Source organism: Solea solea, chromosome 21 (genome assembly GCF_958295425.1).
Source record: "Solea solea chromosome 21, fSolSol10.1, whole genome shotgun sequence".
NCBI classification, from domain to species: Eukaryota; Metazoa; Chordata; class Actinopteri; order Pleuronectiformes; family Soleidae; genus Solea; species Solea solea.
Genome location: NC_081154.1, coordinates 19,376,971 through 19,394,059, shown reverse-complemented (window position 1 = coordinate 19,394,059; position 17,089 = coordinate 19,376,971). Strand labels below are relative to the sequence as shown.

Genomic DNA, 17,089 nt, shown 5'->3' with positions numbered 1-17,089 from the left:
GGCCTGAGCAGTGGATTAACAGTGGCTCCTCACTGAGGTCAAAGATGCTGCTGTTCAGGAATGTAACTGACAAACACGTACGCCGTCACTACACACTCACTTTATTAGGAACAGCGGACACTTAATACAGCGTTCACGCACGAGTCGTAGCGCTGCAAATAAAAACCAGCACCAACACCGACCAACGCTATCATGTTTCATGTCTGCACAAACATGACATGACCTGGTAAACACATGCACTTTTAAACATGCTAGTTTTAGCATATATCACTGATGTTTACTTTTACACACTGATGATTACTTTTAAACATGCTAGTTTTAGCATGTATCACTGGTGTTTACTTTTAAACATGTTGATTTTAATGTACATTACTGAATTGTACTATTAAACGTGCTAATTTAAGCATACATCACCGAATTTTACTTTTAAACATGCTAATCTTAGCATATATCACATAACTTTACTTTTAAAACATGCAAGTTTTACTATACATTACTGAATTTTACTTATAACATGCTAACTGAAAAATATATCATTGAATTTTAGCATGTAGCACCAACATACTTCAATGCTATCATGTTTCCATACTAGTTGTTTTCAAGTTTACTTTTCAATTTGCTAATTTTAGCATTAATCTCTGAATTTTAGCACATATCACTGACATGCTTCAATGCTATCATGTTTCCATGATTGGACAAACATAGTTGTAGGAACAAGTTGGATTTATGCTAACAATGCTAACAGGTTTTTTGTAAAGTAACATTGTCTTTTATGTCAAAGTAAATTTAAAAACAAATCATTTCACTTTATTTTATTAAAAAAGTTAAGACAGTTACGTTTGCAGATACATTTTCTTCTCATAAATATTACAAAAACAAAATAAAATGTACATTCATGCTCAGCCTCACCCTCAAACAGCCGGAGTGAAACCAGATAACAGTGTTTCAGTCAACACTCAGAACCTCACAGTAACACTGTAACACTGCCCCCTGTGTTTCAACTGCTGCAACAGCGTTTGTGCTGCACTGTAAAACAACATATTTTTAAGTTATGTAGAGTCGTGAAACTGTAAAACAAAGACGTATAGATTCATTCACCGATTTGATAATAGAATATATATATCCAGTTGTGATTATGGCATGCTTCTAAAATGACCTTTAGCTCTAAAATCCTACCTTGTCATATGACAAAAATGCCACAAGATGGTGCTGTTCAGTCAGTCAAATAAACTCAGCCGTTCTCACACACACACACACAGGTATCATCAAAGCCCAGTAATGGGATTAAAACACATTGATAAGTGATTGAATGGGATCAAACTTCAGTATTTGTTGTTGTTTTTTGTGTGAGGTTTGGAGAACTTTGATGCAACCAAATTAGGATTATCCTGATCCAAGCAGATTGTCACTGGATTACAGGAACAAAATGACAATAGAATTTTAAAGTTTTAATAATTGATATTTAGCTGTGGATTATCAAAACTGCCAATAATCTTTTGAAAAGTAAGCGATGGCTCAAAATGAGTGTCCTGGTAATCCAGTTCTTTAGTAATCTTAACCATCTGGATGAGGGTGATCCAATCCAATCAAAAACAAAAGTATGATGGATTTCGTGATCCTAGATGTCAAAACTTAGAATTTCCAAAACTGGACCATTTTAATCTAGATTAAGCTTCTTGAACAACTAGACACTGTGGCTGATTAGGTGAAATTAGGTGAACTCACACTGGACATTTGATCCAGATGTCGAGTATTCAGAAGCTACAGTGGATAATAATCTCACAAAATGTAGACCTGTGTTTCCAAGATGTCGAGTAAAACCCTTCCACGCTAATTTACTAATAAACGGAAATATGGATTTGTCCTTGCTGACTGTCAAAGCTCAGTGTCTTCAATGGCCTCTGGTTCGTCTAAAGTGTCCAGGCGTCTCTTACAGGCGTCCAGCAGTTTCTTCCTGGGTCCTAAAGGGATGTGAACACTGGACAAGTCCTGATCCGAACAAAGCAGCAGAGCAGCCAGGTCGATCTTCTCTCTCCTGAAGATCGTCATGAACTCACTGAGGCTCTGCGAGGCCAAGAAGGTCTCCAGAGGACTGTTCTCTGGATCCTGGTCCTCATCCAGTCCGATGTCCGTCTCTTCCCAAGGCAACTCATGCAGGTCTCTCTCTTGTAGGCTCAACGCACTGCCAATACTGTCCCCATCAACACTGAGAGGGGGGCGAGGCAGGTGTCCACGTAGACGGACATTGGGCGCCCGGCCCACAGGATCACTCCCTGCAACACTCCCTTCATCCTGTGCCCCGATTCCAAACATACCCCGACTCAAATAGTTCCTCCTAAAGACCATGGTGCCAAGACCAGGACGGTTGAACAGGGAATCCCGACCAGAGTCGGCGCTGATCTCTGAGAACGCAGCTTCATGGAGGCCTGGGTCGCTCATGGCACGGGAGATGGTGTCTGCATCATCATCATCGTCACGGGGGAACATGTAACGTATGTTGAGGCGTGACTTCTCCTTGGGGTCGGCGTAGGTGCCCTGTTTGAGGAACATGACATCGTTGCCGAGCTGCAGGCCGGACAGCGAGCGCACACTTTTCCTCCCCTCCTCATAGATCTTGAACGTTCCATCAACCTGCTTCTTCTTTTCCAGCTTCTTCTGAATCTTGGCCTTGCCCTTGGCTGTGGAGTGGAGAGTGGCCTGGGAAAGAAAGAAGAAATGTAGAAGGTAGGAATTAGTGAGGTTCTCAGAGGAAGCATTGTTGCCGTACAGCAAAGAGACCCAGGTTCTCTCGAACCTACTACCTCGTCTACTGAGGACCTTTCTCTGTGGAGTTTGCATGTTCTACCCATGTGTACATAGGGTTTCCTGTGGGTTCTCTGGTTTCCTCCCACATTCAAAAACATGCAGAGGTTAATTGGACCCTCTTTTTTGGCCATTCTGTCCAGGGTGTACCCTCACTTTCCTGCTACTGCATGTCAACTGCATGGCAACTAACCCTCGAGCTGCTTTCATAACTGCCCTTAAATCCAGACAGATTATCCAGAGATTGACCAAAGAAGAACCTTCTCTGAAACGTCTACTCCCCACTCCCTCAGTCAAATCTTTGGTTAATATCAAGGTGAGCCTGTTTGATGACACAGCAGGAAATGTCGTGGACAGTTCACAACGAGTGAGTGGACGAACGTTGTGGCTCTTGTGTGATTCACACAGGCTCCACCCCTCACCTGGATGTTCCAGATATTCAACCGCTACTGTGAACTAGAGTTGTTCCGATTCCGATACCGGTATCGGAAATGCCTCCGATACTGCCGAAAATGTGGGTATCGGTATCGGCGAGTACTGGAGTCCATGCACCGATCCGATACCACGTTATTTAATAGAGCTCCGTTAGCTCTGACGCGGTTCTTCTTCGCCGCTCTTGAAACAGTTGCGCTGTGCTGTTTTAGAGGTGTGAAGAAGAACTGATCACCCGACACCTGTAGACAAGGAGCTAACGTTAGCTCATCATGTCGGCGGTTTGGCAATATTTACCAGTTAGCTCCGTTAGCTGCGCTAGCTCCGTTAGCGCGTCTACAGTCAAACTGGAGCGGCCCGTTTATTAAATGAAAAGAGCAGCGCTACAACTAACCAGCGTACCTGTGTCCTGCGTATGTATGCCTCTGTTTTTAAAGTTTAGCGTTACTTCAGAGACTCATTTTAACAATCTGGAGTCGAGTAAAAATGATGTCACGCGCGTCCTTTCCCGGTCAGTCGTCATGGAAACGTGAAGCTCTGCCAGTGCCGCGGTGTTTGGACCAGAGTGAAAACAAACGTACAAGCTGAAAAACGAAATAACATTTCACTGGTAAAAATAAATGATGTCCATTTGCTGTATTCATTCATGTTTTACAGAGGGTTTAACCTGAGCCAAACCTTACCACCAATGATTTATTAATTTATGTATTTATATATATATATATATATATATATATATATATATATACATATATACATATATATATATATATATATACATACATATATATATATATATATACATACATATATATATATACGTATGTTTATTTTGGTCATGTCAGTTAGATCACTCATCATCACACATCATCTTAGTGTAGTTTACACAATACACATAACCAAAAGGGAAAGCCGGAGAAGCAAAAGCTTATCTAGTCCCATCCCCATTACCCACAGAATACATATTTTCATCATACAATACATCATTTTTCTTTTTCTTATGACATTTTGACAAAAACATGTTTCAGCATCAGGTAGCAATCAGAGATGCAGTCTAGCTCGAGAAAGTCAATCAGACTCCATGTATGTCAGCTGTTGTTTGGTTACATTAGCTTCCACTGCCGTATCCACACGGTGTCTACAGATTTCTGTCTCTAACCTTTGTCATACTTTCCTCCTGGGTCATTCTGTATCTATTAATGGTCATCTCTACATACTTCTTTTTAAATAAACTCCGTTTTGCTGATTTTTTCATCTCCTCATCCAGATTATTCCACTGTCTGACACCCGTGACTGATACGGTAAAGGATTTGGTGATGATAATCATATCACAGTCATGCAGGCGTAGTATGATATATATTTTTTTATAACACACTGGTATCGGTATCGGTACTCGTTATCGGCCGATACCCACAGCACAAGTATCGGAATCGGTATCGGGAGGGAAAAAATGGTATCGGAACATCTCTACTGTGAACATGTCTGACCCAAAAAATTTCCAGCTGCATTCATCATGAACTAAACTAACAAATCTAACAATCCTCCTGTCAACATTTGTCTTCTTTAAGTGAGCCAAAGCTTTCAGTTTAGCCATGACTACGGTTCTTTACCAGCTGAGTAGGAACTTTAAAACTGAAGTATCTTTAGAAGAAGCCTCTAAAACGTCTTTAACTGAACTCAAGCAAGTCCAGTCCACCCTACAGCGAATGACTGAAGATGACAACTACCTGGATGAAGGAGAACCTTCACAGACAATCAACACAAATTCTCTTAACTTGAGTTCAAAGGATTGTCTAGAAGAAGTCAAAGAGGATGTACCTGTGAGTATGGCATGTTGGAGGTGACGGTGTTGAACTTGCGACTCAGCGTGCTGCCACTTGTGTAGCTAGAAAAGCTAATAGCATCCAGGTTGTCCAATGCTGCAGAATCCTTCATGAACTTCCTCTCCATGCGCTCTCGGTGCCTCCTCTGCAGCTTCGCACAGTCCTTGATCCGTCGCTCTGCGGCGCGGAAGGCGCGGTCCTTGAGTTTGCCGACCAGCTTCGGGTTAAGGGTGATCTGCTTTGCAGCAATGGAGTCCAAGTAGCGAACGCAGTCCATGTGGCCCTTGGTGGCGGCCATGTCCAGCGGAGTGTGGTAGTCATTGTCCAGACACCACACGTTGGTACCAAATGCCACCAGGAACGACAGGCAGTTGTGGTGGCCGTTGGCAGCCGCCAGGTGGAGCGGCGTGTTCCCCCAGATGTCGCACCTGTCCGGATCGCCTCTGGAGGAGGAGGGAACAAGACGCCATGTTGGATTGCCACAATATTTGAGTCGAAACCTTTGATTATTCAAGGGATTTTAGTCGCTAATCATTACAAACCAGACCTCAGTCCAATTATTTCAGGAAGTGGATGCAGGAAACTGCGTCTTCATTAGAAAACATCAAAATTTCTGCTTGAGGAGCAACAGCGTGGATGTAGCCATAGGGTTTTTGCCAATATTAGCCGATGCACTTTACTGTAGTTAACACTTGATCTTGTGAATTTTTTACATATCCCTAACCCCCTGTTACCTGTTTTTTGTATCATTATTTGAATATATTTATCTTGACTGTTTACACAGATTTCATCATCTGTCCGTACAGCGTTTTCTTTTATGTACTTTGTCTTTTATGATGATGTGTCCTTGCTACAATCAAATTTTCCATAGGGGGATAATAAAAACTGATGACTGGTGATTTACCACCTTCTAAAGCAAACTAGTTTATATCCTTACTGTATTTTCCACAGTGGGCAGTGTGATTATCTTGGTCTGGTGTGCTGGAAAAACAGATTTCTCATAAAATCAAGACCAGTTTAAGTCTATGACATCTTAATAACATGTTCACGTCTTTATCTCACTGTTAGACAGACTTTTAACAGGAAACTGAAGTTTGTAAACCACTCACTCTCCCACACCAAACCCCATAGAGAAAATCAGTGATTTTAGCTTGTGGGGACACAGGAGCTGTTGGTCTCCTGCTGCCTCGTGTGGTCACTTTGTGTCACTGAGGTCAACCTCAACGAATGATTTCAAATGCCGAAGTCACAAAATAAGACTTCTGAACTGAGTGATGGAGGCAGCAGTGGATCAACAACTCCTGTGTGCTGTGATGTTAAAATCACTGATTTTCTCCATGTGGTTTGGTGTGGGAGAGTGAGTGGTTTACAAAGTGACAAAAACATCAGTTTTCTTTCATAAATAATGCTCAAATGGTGAGAAAAAGTGGTAAGTATAATCTTAAATTGCACACTTAACTGGCAAAGATTTAATTGCTATTAATATTTTACTGTTTTGATATTTGTTAAAAGTGCTTTATAAATAAAGTCTGACTGAGTGATGATATAAACTGTGTTGTTTGTAGTAAACTCCTCCTGCTCCTCCTGTTTACTCTCTCCACCCACATGACTAAGTCCTGATCAATAATTAAAATGCTGCAGGTTAAACATGACAGAGGTGACTCTGCATTATTTATCCCACACACATACACTGACACCACAGCAAAGGGTCATCGTCTTCATCAGCCTAATGTCAGGTCGTGTCTCTGTAGCGCCACACTCTGGCAGAGTGTGCTAACAACACATTAAGATATGAGAGGTTTACATTAGCAAGATCATGTAAGAAATATAGGGTGGAAGAATATACCTTATGATCTGAAAAAGAAAAACTGAGTTTAACCACTGAACAAAAGACTCTAAAGATATCTTTAGAACGTGTTCACGTCTTTATCTCACTGTTACACAGACTTTTCCAACAGGAAACTGAAGTTTGTGAACCACTCACTCTCCCACACCAAACCTCATAGAGAAAATCAGTGATTTTAGCTCGCAGGGACACAGGAACTGTGGATCCTCTGCTGCCTCCATCACTGAGTTCTAATGTCTTATGTTGTCATTTTGGCTTTTGAAATCCTTTGTTCAGATTGACCTCAGTGACACAAAGTGACCACAAGAGGCAGCAGCAGACCAGCAGCTCCTGTGTCCCCATGAACTAAAATCACTGATTTTCTCTATGGGGTTTGGTGTGGGAGAGTGAGTGGTTCACAAACTTCAGTTTCCGGTTAAAGTGACAAATTAAACAAAGGTTGTTTTGGTATTGTACCATAAAACCCATTTGTCATTGTGACGCTATGAAAATGTCCACAGAGTTTTAAAAGGGGGAACAAAGACAAAGAAGAAGAACTCTCCATCACATCACCATGACCTTTCAGCAGCTCTTCACATTACTGTTCGCCTTATAAACCTGTCAGCAGCAGCAGTGTGAGTTACTGGATGCTGTGACAGTGACCAGGCAGTAAACACTACACCAGCTCCTGTGATGCTAAAATCACTGATTTTCTCTATGGGGTTTGGTGTGAGAGAGTGAGTGGTTTACAAACTTCAGTTTCCTGTTAGAAAAGTCACAGTGCGATAAAGACGTGAACATGTGACGTAGATATCGTAGACTTGGAGACCAAAACCTGGTCCTAATGAGACAGAATCTAAATTCTGAGGACCTGGTTAAGTTTAGGACTAAGATCTTGAATTGTGGTTATGGTTAAAGTTAGTGTTAGTCATTAACTGGTTATGGTTAAGGTTAGTGATGAGGCTTTGTTTAGTCTGTTTAAATGAATGGAAGTCAACGCAGAATCCTGAAAAGAATAGCTGCACAAACCTGTGTGTGTGTGTGTGTGTGTGTGTGTGTGTGTGTGTGTGACCTTTCTCTATAATGAGGCAGTTAAAATGTATGTACTGTGATGTAAACGACTGTTCTGCTGCAGCTCTGATTAGATCAGTGACAGGAGTCAATATTTACGTTATTAAATGTTAAATAAATAAAATAGGTCATTAAAAATACTAAAGCATTTTTTACATAAAATAATTTATTAAGTATTATCGTATGTTTGAAAACCCCAATAAAAAGATTACATTTTGGTTGAAAAAAGTTTTAGTGAGAACAGAAAATGTGAAGTTTGTCGAAATGTATAATAAATTAACGTTTAATAAATAATAACAACTGAGAGTGAAAATATCAGCCTGAATAATCGGTCAAAGTGATTCATCGGTGGAGTTCGGATGTTAATTAAGAGGTTATCAGTCTCCCCGGGTCTCCCCGGGTCTCAGGACTCACCCTCTCCCCACGATGAGCCGCAGCGCCTCCAGGTTACCGTGGTACGCGGCCCACAGCGTCGGTGTCATGCCATCTTCATCCGGGGCGTTCAGCTCCTTCCGTGTCGCCTCCCTCAACACGTCCAGATAACCGTCGCTGGCAGCCCGGTGGTACCTGTCGTTCATGGCGGCGGCGGCGGCTCCTGCCTCCGCAGCCCCGGCTCCGGTTCACTCTGAGGCCGCTCTCATGCAGCGTCTACGGTTGTGTCGTTCTTCTCCCCGGTGTTTCGCCAACTTTTCAGCCCGGGACGCAGCGCGTCCGGAGCGGACAGACAACACCACGACGACTGCTGCTGCTAACGCTGATGCTGGAGAGCGCGAGGACAGAGCTGGTTGCTAGGTGACAAAACGAGGCGTGCTGGTTTTCAGAGAGGCGGGGCTGTAATAGCAATGGTCCCGCCCCCTATGAGATTAGTTCAGCTGACTCAGATCTAAACAAACCATTGAACAATTACGGAATATATATTATTAAACACGTTCGAAGAATCCTGAAATAATAAATGTATATATTTAAAAAAAAAAAAAAGAATATCTTGTTTTGATTGATTAAAAAAACAAATAAAAAACAACAAAAATAATACAAACTACTTCCATTTCAGATTGTCACCTGATATTTACCATTATAGCTTAGCATGTAGCTTGGCGTTAGCGGCAAAAATAAACATATATACGTAGACGCCTCATTGAGCAGGTTGTTCCGTTGCTGCGGTATGTCAGCGCGTCCGCCATATTGGATGTGGCAGATCTGCCCATAAACTAATAAAAGGAAATGGACTGAACTTCATAAAGCATCTTTCTACAAAGTCAGTCAGTCATCATCTACCGCTTTATCCTCCACCAGAGGGTCGCGGGGGTGCTGTGCCAATCTCAGCTACATCGGGCGATAGGCGGGGTACACCCTGGACAGTTCACCAGTCCATCGCAGGGCCATACACACACACATGGAGACAAACAACCATTCACTCTCACACTCACTCCTATGGTCAATTTGGAGTGTCCAATTTACCTATCCCCACATTGCATGTTTTTGGACTGTGGGAGGAAGCCGGAGTACCCGGAGAGAACCCACGGACACACGGGGAGACCATGCAAACTCCATGCAGAAAGGCCCTTGTTCCAACCGGGGCTCGAGGCGAGAGTGCTAACCACTACACCACCGTCTGGCCCCCTTTCTACAAAGTGCTTTAAGTTAATGCCTCTTATTCACCCATTCACACACACACACACACACACACACACTAATATATCTGGGAAACAAATAGGCACCAAAAACAACTATGTAACTTTTAAAGTGATGATTATAAATGTTTACTCCTTATGTTTAGGATATAAGTAAGCACCAAACCAGGTAGTAAAGTCTGGCTAATTTAAACTGCAGGGTTAGCAGCTATGGTCAGGCTAAGGTTAGCAGCCAAGATTGGGTTATGGTTAGCAGCTATGGTCAGGCTAAGGTTAGCAGCTATGGTCAGGCTAAGGTAAGCATCTATGGCAAAATTAAACGTTTGTTCTTAAACAAAGCTGCGGTCTGTTCATGTCCGTCGTTATGCTAGCTTACTTGGGTGACAGTTATGCTAACTTTAACTGTGATCTGTTCTGAAGCTAAGCTAAGCGCACCCATTTATTTGGCTAAATCTGCTGAGTCATGCATTATTAAAGCAGAAATGTGGTGGAAAATGAACAAAGTCCCTCGTGTGGCTCTGAGGTGTAACTGCAGATATAAATCTTGGATATTAATTTTGACATTTTATTGATTTATATATATCTAGTTGTTTTATGGACAGTTATTGACACGTTGATTATGTTTGGTGAGGAAATGACTGTGAACATAAAATCCTTCATTTTCCTGATTAAAGCAAACACATGTGCGTTTCCCGTCACATTTATGAAAAATAAACACACGCGTTGGTTTATAAAGCAATCGCGATTCTGTCGTCTGGTGTTTTCGCCGTCGTCTTTGAAACGAGCCGCATCGCAGAAACAGTAAGTGGTTTTCATTTGTCTGCTCCGAGTTCTTTGTTCTGCAGAATAAGAAAAACTGGTTTTACTGGAAGTCGTTTGTACCAAAATGAATAAAAAAAAGTTTGATTGAGAGTGAAAGTAAGAGACAGAAATGATGACTAACAGCTGCTAATCAGCCCTGACTGCAGAGTTTATGAGCTGCTCCTTTGAAGCATTTGATAAACGTGAGTTACTCATTTATAGAAGTCAGTTCCTGGTGTAGAACGAACACAAACAGTGACACGAAGCGGGCTGAGAGCTCAGCAGAGACAGACCTTCAGAGTAAAAGACGTGGATTAAGAAAAGTGAAGGTGCAGAGTGAGAAAGAAACTTTTATTTGTGTGGCAAAAGTCAACAGGGTTTGTTGGTTCTAAAGCTCTGGCACTCTGCCACACCTGTGAGAGGAGGGCGGGTCCGGAGGAACGCTCACATTCATGCCTTCACATGTCAGAGATGAAGTGAGAGGCTGAATGTTTACCAGGGAAGAGAAGATGGATCCGGATCCTGATCCTGGAGACACAGATGCCACCACCACGGAGAAACCAGCAGACCACCACAGCCAGGACCAGGAGCTGGACCCGGTGCTGGTCTGGGTCCCCAGTGGCCGGCGCCTGATCTCGGGTCTGCTGGGCTTGAACGTTCTCCTGCTGGGAGCAGCTCTGGTCGCCGGGCAGGTTTTCAACCCGGACGCTCTGAAGCACCAGGAGCCTCAGGTGTTCATGCTCCTGCTGATGGGGGTCAGCCTGATCTGGATGCTGTGGTACCTGCTGTGGGCCAGGAACCAGCCTGGTACCAGTCCACACAAGGACCACCACGCCGGTGGGATCGCCGTCGTCTGTGAGTCACAGTTTTTTCCTCAACATTTCCACAGTTTTTCCTCGTGGATGTTTGAACGTGTCTTTCCTCCGCGTCAGTGGCGCTGCTCGTGTTCGCAGCGTTCAGCGCGCTGCTCTTCGTCTGCAGGATGGGTTATTTGATCAGCGTGAGGGAGTGTCAGCCCGCCGCCAGACTCCTCTCCGTGTTCACGGAGGCTCCGTTCCTCGTGCTGCAGGTAAACACCGCCTCCACGCGTCATTTCTATGTGAAACAAACACGTGGAACACGGTGTGATTCCTGCATCCCAGAGCTCGGTGGTCGACGGAACACCGACGGAACGCAGCGTCAGTGACGTAACGTTAGTGTGAAACACATCAATCAAAAGTCGAACAATGACGCGACAGCGTGAACCTTCACCTGCGCCAGTATCGGTTTGCTTCATGTTTCAGTGCGAAAACAAAACTAAACATAAACACGAGCGAATACATCACGGAACTGTCTTTTAATAATAATTAATCACTTCACTTTTTCCAGAGAAACAGAGAATTCACGTGAAATAAACTGATTATTAGCCTCATAAAATCTACGACATCTTAAGAACACGTTCACGTCTTTATCTCACTGTGACACAGACTTTTCCAACAGGAAACTGAAGTGTGTAAACCACTCACTCTCCCACACCAAACCCCACAGAGAAAATCAGTGATTTTAACGTCACACACACAGGAGTCGTTGATCCACTGCTGCCTCCATCACTAACTTCAAATGTCTTATTTTAATGAATTCAACATTTCAAATATATTATTTAGACTTAACTCAGTGACACAAAGTGACCACACGAGGCAGCAGAGGAGCAGCAGCTCCTGGTTTTCTCTGTGAGGTTTGGTGTGGGAGAGTGAGTGGTTTCCTGTTGGAAGAGTCTGTGTCACAGTGAGATAAAGACTGACATAGATTTATAGTTCAGTTACAAACTCAGTGATTTTATTAGCGGAGTCATTTGTCAAGTGGCTAAAAAGTGCTTTTTCTTGTTTTTCCTGCAGACGTATTTACTGTGGGCTCACTGTAAAGACTGTGTCCACAAACACAAGATCATCACCAGGTGCCTCTCTCTCTCTCCCCCTCTCTCCCCCTCTCTCTCTCCCTCCACATGTTCACTGACATTTAAAACTCATTTACATGAGGTTTGGATTTAAAGTGGAAAATGGTCATATTTCCCGGCCTCAGGTGTGTGTGTGTGTGTATCTGTGCAAATTCATGATTTGTTTGATGTTTACATGCTGGACGCAGGTCGGGGCTGATGGTCGTGTTGTCCACGGACCTGCTGCTGTGGCTGAGCGCCGTCACCGAGGACACCATCCACGAGGAGATCGAGTTAGAGAAGGAGGACGGACTGAGGTTCAGCAACGGGGACAGAGCTGAGGACGACCAAGAGCTCACAGGTGTTTTTAACTCAAGTCTGTCACGTCTTTATCTCACTGTGACACAGACTTTTCCAACAGGAAAGTGAAGTGTGTAAACCACTCACTCTCCCACACCAAACCTCATAGAGAAAATCAGTGATTTTAACATCACACACACAGGAGTTGTTGATCCACTGTCACCTCCATCACTAAGTTCTAATGTCTTATTTGAATGAATTCAGCATTTGAAATATTTAATTGCGACTTAACTCAGTGACACGAAGTGACCACACGAGGCAGCGAGGACCAGCAGCTCCTGTGTCCCCGCAAGCTTAAATCACTGGTGCGAGAGAGTGAGTGGTTTACACACTTCAGTTTCCTGTTGGAAAAGTCTGTCTCACAGTGAGATAAAGGCCGTTTCTCAATACTCAAGTAAACAAGTATGTACTTGCTTACTTGGGAAGTATATACTTGAGAAGTACGCTGGGAGTATATACTTGACAAGTACAGGAGTACACAAGTATGGGTTGTTTCTCAATACTCAAGTAAACAAGTATGTATGTATTGTTCTGCTGTTTGAATGGTGGCTGGTGCCAAGTGCTGCAGCCTCATTACCGCCACCTACGGTGTTGATAAATGAACATATGAAATACTTTTAATAAATGCATATATATTGTTATTATTTTTACATTTTAAATATTTAACTTCATTTATTAATTTATTTCTATTAAAATATACAATACAAATAATACAATGTGAAAAATAGATATATTACAGCATTGTAGAGCAGTATATATGTATATATATATATATAATATATATATATATATATACATATATATATATACAGTATATATATATACATGACGTGTACAAATATATACTACTCTACATATCTAATATTATATTTAAATACAGATACAATGACTGTGCGACTTTTATATAAATCTAACATTCAAAGTTAAAATAAATAAAACATTAATAATATACAAACTTTCAAACTGTCAGGTTAAAACGTTTCCATTAAAAACAAAATAACACGTCAACAACAAATCTATGGATCACACCGAGCATCTAATGACAGCGACATCATGATGTCATCAGGACAGGCCGAGGTAACGCTGCTCTGTGCCGGGCACAGTGAGCGCCGAGCGTCCGCAGAGGCGGAGCTTATCACCTCCGCCAAACTATAAATACGTCATATCTTCATACACAAACCACATGTTTGGATTCTAAATGACTCATTTCTCGCCTCAAATGATGTTAAAACTTTGTTCCAGGACACAGAAAAATATTTATTTCAGATTTATATTTCTATTATCTGCTGCTATGCTACGCCAAAATGTATTCTGGGATACATGGCCATCCCAAGTACGCTTAAGTCACCTCTGATGCATACTTGGTAAAAATGGGCAGAGCGAGAACACTTCCGGGTTTGAGAACCGTCCTCGCTGTTCGCTTACTTGAGAATTGGAACAGCACTTGGACTGAGGCTGATGACGTTTTCACAAGTACGGGAGTACGCAAGTACACACAAGTACGCACAAGTACACACAAGTACGCACAAGTATGGATATTGAGAAACGGCCAAAGACTCCTCAGAGATAAATGAACCTTCTTCTTCTTCGTGTGTCAGATAACGCCACGTTGTGTCGGTGCAGCGCCAGCGCCACCTGCCTCATCTTCAGGAAGGGCTTCGAGATCCTCTACCCCTTCAACATCGAGTATTACCTGATGGCGGGATGCATGGTCTACGTGATGTGGAAGAACGTGGGCCGCAGGGTGAGCCCGGGTCACCACGCCGCTCACAAGCTGACCCTTCGCATCGTGTACCACGGCGGCATCATCTACGGCCTGGTGCTCGGCGCCCTGGTCCTGCTCGCCGGAGTGACCGTCTTCATTCTCTACCAGGTGTGGGTGAGCCAGCAGCAGCTCCGCCCCACCGCCTTCCTCGTCTTCTACGGCTACCACTTAGCCGTCATGCCCATCATGTCCCTGTGCTCGCTGGCCGGGATGGTGGTCCACAGGCTGGAGAGGAGGGCCCACGAGGGCGGACACAACCCCGCCCGCAGCCTGGACGTGCTCCTCCTGGTGGCCGCCGCTCTGGGCCAGCTCGCCCTCTCCTACTTCTCCCTGGTGGCGGCCCTGGCTCTGGGGACCAGCGGTCTTCTGGGAGACCTGGACCTGTCCTACTCCATCCTCAGCCTCCTGGAGCTGGTGCTGCAGAACATCTTCATCATCGAAGGCCTTCACCGGCACCCGGACCTGCTCGCCAAGAAGAAGAGCAGGAACATATTTAAGGTTAGTATTCACCGAATAAAATCTATGCCGTCTTAAATCTGCGATATCCTAACTGAAGTTTGTAAACCACTCACTCTCCCACACCAAACCTCAGAGAGAAAATCAGTGATTTTAACATCACACACACAGGAGTTGTTGATCCACTGCTGCCTCCATCACTTAAAAAAAAACTTTAAAATTTGGCATTTAAAATCCTTACTTTAGATTTACCTCAGTGACACAAAGTGACCACACGAGGCAGCAGAGGACCAGCAGCTCCTGTGTCCCCAGCAGCTAAAATCACTGATTTTCTCTATGAGGTTTGGTGTGAATGAGCAGTTATCAAACCTCAGTTTTAGTCAGAAAAGTCTGTCTAACTGTGTCACACATATTATTAAAATATCGTAGACTTCATCTGACACAGATTTAATGAGTCATGCAAACACATTTAAAACAAAACATGAACTTTGCCTTAAAGTAAACGGGCGTGGAAGATTTGTTTGATGATAAACTTTTCCCTCAGCTGAAGAAAAAGGTCACTGCGCCGACACCAGAGGAGGAGAAGAAGGTGAACGTGTCACTGCTGGAAGTCACCGTGGCGTCGGCTCCCCCTGCTGGTCATGACGGGAAGAAGTCCTGGCACAAAACAGCAACACAGGAAATCTGTGCTTTTCTCATCCTGTCAAATATAATGGTGAGACGACGAAGACCAAACTGTCACGCTGTGTTTGCTGAACTCACCTGACAGTCTGTCTCCTCCTCCTCCTCCTCCTCCTCCTCCTCCTCCCCCTGCAGCTGTGGATCATTCCTGCCTTTGGCGCTCACCCTCAGTTTGAGAACGGCGTGGGGAAGCAGTTCTTTGGCTTCAGCGTGTGGTTTGTCCTGGTGAATCTGGGTCAGCCGCTCAGCGTCTTCTACAGGATGCACTCAGTGGGAGCTTTGATGGAGCTGCTGATCTCTGCGTGACAGAGAAACGGAGAATAAAAGAGAGTTAAAACCAAACACAGAAACATCATCACACACACACACACGTGTGAGCCGTGGACTCGCTACGCTGCGCTGTCTCCATGGTTTGTTAGCTCGGTGTGAAAGGTGTCGTTTCAGCTGGCTCATAAAGCAAAATCACTGCCAGCGGCTTTGATATGTTAGAAAAATAACTAAATGATGGCAGTTTTATCTTTAAAATGGAAAAAAAACAGTAATGGACAGGAAGTTAGCAAAAAGTTAGCAAAAAGTTGGTCAAAATGACATCACTCACAGCATTTCAGATTTCACTGAAACAGTTAAACATGTCACTAAATTTGTTTATTATTATTATTATAAAATCATGAAATTTATGCCACTTGTATCTAAAAAGTTTTCTTTTGAAATTGTGAACAACTGACAGGAAGTTAATAATAATAACAATAATAACTTAGACTTATAGAGCGCCTTTCACGGAACCCAAGGTCGCTGCAAGTTAGCAAAAGACGACAATTTCACATTTTGAAAATAATTCTGCCGCTGCTTCAAAAAACAAAAAAGCAAATGACAGGAAGTTAGCCAAACGTCAGCTAATAAACCGACAGCAGTGACAGAATTTTTAAGTCAGTTGCTAAAATTAAGAACATTTTATAAGAAAATCTTTAAATTTGTAAACTTAGCAATGGACAGGATGTTAGCCCAAAGTTAGCTAAAGACACGGCATCACTGACGGAAAGTTTCAATGTGAAAATTCTTATTCTTCTGCTGATGCTTTGAAAAATCAGCAACAGACAGAAGGTTAGCTAAACCTTAAAAAGTTGCTCAACATAACGTCACCAAGTCAGACTTCACTGAAACTGTTTAACACGTAACTGAATTTGTTTATTTAAATAAGAAAACGATGAAATGATGACACCTGTGTCTTTAAAGCTATCATTTTCATTTGAAAACAGGAGGTTAGCTTAAAGTTAGCCAAAGTTAGGCTTATAAACCGACATCAGTGACAGCATCTTTTAAGTCAGTTGTCAAAAATAAGAAAAGCTTTTATCTTTAAATTTGTAAACTTAGCAATGAACAGAATGTTTGCCAGAAGTTAGCTAAAGACACGGCATCACTGACGGAAAGTTTCAATGTGGAAATTCTTCTTTTTCTTCTTTTAAAACTCAGCAACAGCAAAAGGTTGCTCCACATCACGTCAACAGCATTTTTTTTAAAGTCCAATGTTGC

The 17,089-nt window shown here is 43.0% G+C and overlaps 2 protein-coding genes across 2 annotated transcripts; one reads left to right on the top strand and one right to left on the bottom strand.

The window, feature by feature from the left end:
* Positions 1 to 797: 797 nt before the first annotated feature.
* On the bottom strand, positions 798 to 8,843 carry LOC131448480 (pre-mRNA splicing regulator USH1G-like). The gene is made up of 3 exons (XM_058621002.1): positions 8,368 to 8,843; positions 5,053 to 5,500; positions 798 to 2,697 (listed from the first exon to the last, which is right to left on the bottom strand). The coding sequence occupies exons 1-3, from the start codon at positions 8,529 to 8,531 to the stop codon at positions 1,876 to 1,878; spliced, it is 1,434 nt and encodes a 477-aa protein (XP_058476985.1). The 5' UTR covers positions 8,532 to 8,843; the 3' UTR covers positions 798 to 1,875.
* Positions 8,844 to 10,894: 2,051 nt separating this feature from the next.
* Positions 10,895 to 16,791, top strand: LOC131448862 (proton channel OTOP3-like). The gene is made up of 7 exons (XM_058621650.1): positions 10,895 to 11,240; positions 11,318 to 11,454; positions 12,260 to 12,318; positions 12,507 to 12,658; positions 14,256 to 14,920; positions 15,423 to 15,593; positions 15,695 to 16,791. The coding sequence occupies exons 1-7, from the start codon at positions 10,895 to 10,897 to the stop codon at positions 15,863 to 15,865; spliced, it is 1,701 nt and encodes a 566-aa protein (XP_058477633.1). The 3' UTR covers positions 15,866 to 16,791.
* Positions 16,792 to 17,089: the final 298 nt, after the last annotated feature.